This window comes from Chrysemys picta, chromosome 12 (genome assembly GCF_011386835.1).
Source record: "Chrysemys picta bellii isolate R12L10 chromosome 12, ASM1138683v2, whole genome shotgun sequence".
NCBI classification, from domain to species: Eukaryota; Metazoa; Chordata; order Testudines; family Emydidae; genus Chrysemys; species Chrysemys picta.
This window is the reverse complement of record NC_088802.1, coordinates 27052212-27059157: the sequence shown is the minus strand read 5'-3', so window position 1 is coordinate 27059157 and position 6946 is coordinate 27052212. Positions and strand designations below refer to the sequence as shown.

Genomic DNA, 6946 nt, shown 5'->3' with positions numbered 1-6946 from the left:
GCAGTTTTAAAGAAACTACTTAGGCCTATAATGGATGCTCACGCAAATGGCAGGATTGTAACAACACAAACAGCTCCTTCTTCCAATTCCCTACTGTGGGTGCACTGAGCGTGTTCACCCGCACTGAGCATGCTCAGGAGGGTTGCTATTTGTGTTGTTACACATGCCGGGGCGCCCCTCGCTCAGGGAGAGGAAAGCTATTCCCGACCCCGTCCTGTGCGAGCCGGGCGCTAGCTGAACGGCCCCCTCGGGTCGGTGTCATAGCGGCGCCCGTGGAGCTTCCTGGCTCAGACCCGCCCTGCCAGCGCCGCCTCCATTGTGAGCCGGGGCTGAGTCGCTGCTGCTCCCCAGCGGGGTGTGTGCGGGGAGAGCCCTTCCCTAGCGCCCCTCTGTGCCCAGCCGGGGGGACTTTCTCCGGGGGCTGGAACCAGCCCCTGGGGCAGCCCTGGGCTCTGCCGACACCAGCCCCTGAGCCGGAGCCTGCAGGTGAGGGGAGAGACCCGGGGGAAAGGGCTGGGGCCGGCAAAGTACGCAGCTGCCTAGGTGCTCCAGCCCCGCCCCTTCCCCAAAGCCTCTGCCCTGCTGCGCCCCGGCCCCGCCTCTGCCTCCACTCCCACTCCCCTGAGAACTGCAGCAGGGGCGGGCCTGCTCACTGGCGGCTAGAAGTGCGGCGACCCAGACCCAGCCGCGCCGCTGGTGAGTGCTGGGGGGGTTCTTCCCCTACCCCCAAGCCAGCCCCGCCCCTCACAGTCCTGCCGCCTGCGGTGGGGCTGCCTAGGGCCCCAGAATAGCTAGGAACGGGCCTGCCTGCGAGGCTTGCCTGTGCACATAGATGCCAACTGCACTTTCACCGGAGGGGAGAATGCATGGAAATAACAGTGGGAGCAACTTCAAAGGGTGATCCCGGACAACAGGGCAATTGAGATGGCTGAGGGTTTTCCCAGCAGGGCAGAGTCCAGAGTGTCTGTGCATGGCTTGGGGGGAATCTGAAACCTCTCCCCCGCCCTTCCCACGCTGACAGGCTGCAGAGTAACAACCACCTTTTGCTCCAGATTCACTTCAGATTGTTACATCACTCTAGGGGCCGGGGAAGGGAAATGGCTGCAGTGGACCCGGCTCAGGTAGGGGATTGTCAAGGGGATGTGCGGGTGGCGGCGGGGGGCTTTGCCTGAATGTGCGGTGGGAAGGGGAGGGAGAAGGACATGCAGGGGAGGAGACCAGTAAATGAAATTCCTGCTGGAAGCCTTTAATGTCAGGAGATGGGCCTGAATATCACCAGCTTTTAAGCAATAAAGTCCCCCCCCTTCAGCTGCCTGTCCCCACTCCCCTCCCTGGCATGCGTCTCACTGCCTCCCCCCCACACACACACATCTAGCACCCTCCTCAGTGTGCTGCCTGTGGCACTCTTTACCTCAAGGTAGCACCCTGGCACCCCCATATTCACCTCTGTGATATGAGTATTGTATGTTTTGTACAAAGTATGCCTTGTGAGGTATCATTTAAAAGCCTTAATCTGTTGAACATTAATATCCTGTTGGACTGTATGTGCTAGCATTCTATGTGAAGTATTGCCATACGTGTTACTGAAATATGTTGTGAGGTTGGGAACACCTATAATCAGCCTTTCAATTACAACAAAGGAGTAGCCATCAATACCCAGGAGGTTAATCGCTCATCAACACATGGTTCTCTAGCCCAGAGAAGGCACATACACCATAGAGACAGACTAATCCACATTACAGCAAATATCTTTCCAGAAAGCTGGAAGAACGTATAAGAGATGCAGTGACATCATCACTTGACTCCTTCCCCTCCCCTCCCCCATCTTAACACCTGGAAGTTTGGCTGAAAGACAAGGGCTTTGAACTGAGGAAGTTTGGCCCCAGGCTGGAAGGTACTGTAGTCCCAGCCAACGTACTGAGGACCTGTAACCTGCTTTTACCATCTGTCACAGTGAGAAAAGCTGTTTGATACAACTCGTGCTTAGACTAAAAGATTAGGATTTAGAATGCATGTTTACTTTTTATTTCTTAAGTTAACTATATCTGACCTTTATGCCTACTACTTATAATCACTTACAATCTATCTTTCTGTAATTAACAGACTTATTTTAATGTTTTATCCTTACCAGTGAGTTTGTCTAAAGTTCTTGGGAAATTTCAGATTACAAAAACTGGTGCATTTCCACTTCCCTTTGACGAAGTGGCGAACTAGGTAATGAACTTACACTGACCAGGCTTCTGACCAGTGCAAGACAGTACAGTTCAGGGATGCAAGACTGCGGAGCTGGGGGGAATTGCCTGGGGTCTCTTTATTGATGGTTCATGAGTGGCTGGGAGATCATTCATGCAACACATGTGTGTCCCTGCCTGTGGATGTCTGTGTAAGTGCAGTGCCTGTCAGATGCTTGTAGCTTGACATCAGTATCACAGAGGGAGAGGCAGTCCAGGTTGGTGGAACAGAGGCTCATCAGTCACACAGTCCAGCCTGTACCCCAGCCTGTCACAGCCTCTCAAACTACGCCTCCCACATCCCCAGCACTCTCCTCAGTCTGCTACTAGAGAAATTCTCCAGCCTCCATTTTATCTGCCTCATCTCTATTTCAGGACAGACAAGAGCTGCTCCACTCTATGCTGCTGATTTTAAGCATGTTCAGTACTGAGATAGGGTGAAAAATTCAGCTAATTGGCAGAAAGTCCATAATTTCTAAGATGGTGCCCTGACAAAGAGCCAGATATGAGTGTGTGTGTATGGACAGAATCACACCTCTGAGGTAGAGTCTAGTGAGCATGTGCAAAATTAGCAGCTACTGAGCATGTGTAGTATGGGGTGAGGAAGCCCGTCTGTTAGCTGATCAGCAGGCTGGTTACAGCCCACTCATATCAGTTACAACTTGTCCTAAACGTCAGAGCTGTCAATCACATAGTGGTTAATACTGAGCATCTGCAAATGAGGTAATTGCTTCTAAAACTAGAAAGTTATACTAGAAGAGAGCCAGCATGCAGGAGGGGATTTGTATTAGAAAAAAAGAGTCAATCCGGAAAAGTGGGACAAATTAGAAGCCAGCAAGGGAAGCCAAAGAAGAGCTACTGGAAACATATTAGAAATGGTGCTGCAGAGAGAGAGAGAGAGAGAGAAAATCAGAGTGGAGCAAAACTGACTGACCAGGGGCTGAACAGCAATAACATTTATAAAGCAATAACAGTGATTTAAAGGGATACTAACGGATTTATAAAGTAAACCTGCTATTCTTTCAATTATAGTAGAATATAAGCATAAAATTGCAATTTAACTGTGTAAACTTTAAAGCAATTTAAGAACTGCTGTCAGCAATTTGTTACAAACTGGCCATTTGTAGCAAAGTGCTTCGCTTAGAATCATTTAAACTGTATGCTGTTGCAGTTTCAATGCTTTGTAATTTGCAGTAAGAGATTTGTGTTTATTTTCTATTTCTAGATTAGATTGTAGTAGGGATTATTAGTTACTTTAATAAAAAGATACTTTGTTGTTTAGGAAAGCTTACTGCCTGTGTCAATTACTTTATCTGAAGGTTATATCTGTGTCCTTTAGTATTTTCCTTAACAACTCTGGAAATGTATACCTTGGAGAGGACAGATTAAGGGAGCAATAGGCAGGTCATTTACCTAAGGGCACACAAAATCTATTTTGGGGTAACAAGTCTGCTGCCTGTTCCCTCCCTCCCCAGTGTGTCTCTGAACCTCTACGCCCGCAGCACCTTCCTCAGCTTGCTACCCACCTCCCCCCACAAGTAAATCCCCCTGCATCCTCTTCATTCTGCCTCCCATACCACCGTCTCCTGCTGATTATTCCCCTCCCCCACATCCCCCTGGGGCCTCTTCCAACTACCTCCTGACACGCACAAATCCCTGCACTGTCAAGGCTCAGGCCTTGGCTACACTCGGGACTTCACAGCGCTGCCGCGGCAGCGCTACCGCGACAGCGCTGTGAAGCACGAGTGTAGTCGCGCCACCAGCGCTCCGAGAGAGCTCTCACAGCGCTGTATGTACTCCACCTCTCCGAGGGGAATAGCTTGCAGCGCTGCGAGCGAGCATGCAGCACTGCAGGCTCTGATTACACTGGCGCTTTACAGCGCTGCACTCGCTGCGCTCGGGGGGTGGGGGGGCGTTTTCACATCCCTGAGCGCAGCAAGTTGCAGCGCTGTACAGCGCCAGTATAGCCAAGGCCTCAGTCTGCCTCCCACTCATCCCCCATGCATCATCCTGTCTAATCCTCAGTCTGCTCCCACCCCTTCACAAACACATTCCCCTGTGACCTCCTTTGCTGCCTCCTGCCCCCACTCAGTTGCCCAGACCACCAACGGGTCCCACTCTTCTGTAACGGCCTCAGCGCCTCCAAGAACAAGTGTCTGGGCTCCAGCCTTGCTGCTTCATGCCGTGAGCTCTGCCCAGCAAGTCCAAAGGAGCCAGACTCCTGGGCAGAAACCTGCCCACTCTGCAGGGACCAGTGCATCTCAGCCAGGATTTGCAGTGACACCCGGCAGCCTTTTCTAAACAGAACAGGGTTTATTAGTGAGCGGGGACCCAGCACAGGGAAGCCCTGAGGTTAGCAGAGAGAAGCAAAGGTTAAGGTTAAGCCATAGCCCATCCTGGTCAAGCCAGTGCAGTTAGCCAGCCAAGATGTGATGGATTCCATTACTGGCTCTGTTTCTTTGGGTGTGTCTACACAGCAACTAGACACCCGCAGCTGGCCCATGCCAGCTGACTCGGGCTCATGGGGCTCAGGCTGTCGGGCTGTTTCATTGCTGTGTAGACATCTGGGCTTGAGCCTGGGCTCTAGGACCCTGTGAGGTGGGAGGGTCCCAGAGCTGGGGCTCCAGTCTGATCTCAGAAATCTACACAGCAATGAAACAGCCCCGTGAGCTTAAATCAGCTGGCACAGGCCAGTAGTGGATTTCTGTTTGCTGTGTAGACATACTCTCCGTCAGTCCAAGGCGAGCGCTCTATCTCTCCAGAAGGCAGCACCTAACCTGGCCACCTGACACCTTTCCCCTTTGTTCTCTAGCTGGGGCCTTGGCTCAGCTTCCGATCCCAGCCGTGGGGGGGAAATCTCCTTCCTCTGGGTCGTTGGTTGCCAGGGGTGAGTGACTCAGCCCCGAGGACTCCCACCGTCTTTTCGGATTCTCCATTGATCTGGGGGTTGGCTTCCAGCCAGCCCTTTAGTTATCAGTCATTCCACCCTAGACAGCGAGGTGGCATTCCCCCACCCCAGCCCCACATGTCTTCTCTGCTGCTCCAGGAGCAGTGTTAACCCTCCTGCACCCACTGGGTAGCAGTGTAAAGTAGAGAGGGAAACTGAGGCACACCCATGGGCGTCATGAAAATCAGGGATTTGGAGCAATCAAAGTTTTGAATTGCTCCGCTCTGGCTCTGCTCCAGCTCCGGGCAAAAACCTACTGGTCTGTGCTCCAGCTCCGGAAATATTACATTGAAAATATTACAGAAAATTCCCACTTGGTCATACCTCCCCCAATGCACATCCCTCTGTGTCCTCCTCAGCCTGCCGCCCCTCTCCCAACCTTGCATTGTCCTTGGTTAAGCTCCTCTCCCCACACACACATCCACCTTCACCCTTTTCATTCTATCCCACATATCCCCCTTTTTCCCCCTCAGACTGACTCCCTTCGTCCCCCTCATCCCTCCTCAGTTTACGAGCCCCAACGTGCATTACTAAGCGCCCTCCTCTGCATCCTGCCCCTCCACACATGTTCCCTGTGACCTTCCCAGTCTGCCCAGCTCGCTCCCACACACACTCCGTCCACCTGCTTCTTCCTCTCCCCACCTCTAGCACCACACATTCCCATTGTTCCCCATAGCTATGTACACAGTCTGCCAACCCCAGAGCCCCAGCCACGTCCCCCCAAGAAAGCCTGGCTTCCGCCTCCCTGAAAACAATGGGAGCTGGTGGTCACTAGATGCAGCCTCTCTTCCACATGCCAAACAATGGGGAAATGGTGGCCATCTTGAGTAAGGTCATCTTGGCATTAGGCTCGCCTCTCCCACAAAAGCAATGGTAGAGGATAACCCTTAGAATCTTAGAATATTAGGGTTGGAAGAGACCTCAGGAGGTCATCTAGTCCAGTCCCCTGCAGGACCAGCACCAACTAAACCATCACAGCCAGGGCTTTGTCAAGCCGGGCCTTAAAAACCTCTGAGGATGGAGATTCCACCACCTCCCTAGGTAACCCATTCCAGTGCTTCATCACCCTCCTAGTGAAATAGTGTTTCATAATATCCAACCTAAACCTCCTCCATTGCAACTTGAGACCATTGTTTCTTGTTCTGTCATCTGCCACTACTGAGAACAGCCTAGCTCCATCCTCTTTGGAAGCCCCCCTTTAGGTAGTTGAAGGCTGCTATCAAATCCCCCCTCACTCTTCTAATCTGCAGACTAAATAACCCCAGTTCCCTCAGCCTCTCCTCGTAAGTCATGTGCCTCAGCCCCCTAGTCATTTTTGTTGTCCTCTGCTGGACTCTCTCCAATTTGTCCACATCCCTTCTGTAGTGGGGGGGACCAAAACTGGACACAGTACTCCAGGTGTGGCCTCACCAGTGCCGAACAGAGGGGAATAATCACTTCCCTCGATCTGCTGGCAGTGCTCCTACTAATACAGCCCAATATGCCCTTGGCCTTCTTGGCAACAAGGGCACACTGTTGACTCATATCCAGTTTCTCATCCATTGTAATCCCTGGGTCCTTTTCTGCAGAACTGCTGCTTAGCCAGTCGGTCCCCTTGGGCTCCTCCAGTTCTAACTCATTGCCCCCAGGTCAGGACTGTGCCCTGCAGGTGTCGTGTCCTCCTGGCAGATATAATTCATGGCTTTCCGCACACCCTGACTGACACCTGACAGTAGCTCCCTGCCACCTGAGTGTTCAGATGGGATGTGGAGGCAGAATTGGGTGTTCT

The 6946-nt window shown here is 52.2% G+C and overlaps 1 protein-coding gene across 10 annotated transcripts in view; it reads left to right on the top strand.

Moving 5' to 3' along the window:
• The first annotated feature begins 492 nt into the window (after positions 1–492).
• Positions 493–6946, top strand: part of LOC101944187 (gastrula zinc finger protein XlCGF8.2DB-like) — a 28857-nt gene continuing 22403 nt past the window's right edge. For 3 of the 10 annotated variants that reach the window (XM_065562501.1, XM_065562506.1, XM_065562523.1), the window contains exons 1-2: positions 493–696; positions 1082–1121. In XM_065562501.1, the coding sequence (XP_065418573.1) occupies positions 1098–1121 (24 nt within the window). In that variant the 5' untranslated portion in view covers positions 493–696; positions 1082–1097. Of the gene's footprint in view, positions 1122–6946 lie in introns of all 10 variants that reach the window. The other 7 variants (XM_065562518.1, XM_065562507.1, XM_065562517.1 and 4 more) reach the window with 3 other exon arrangements.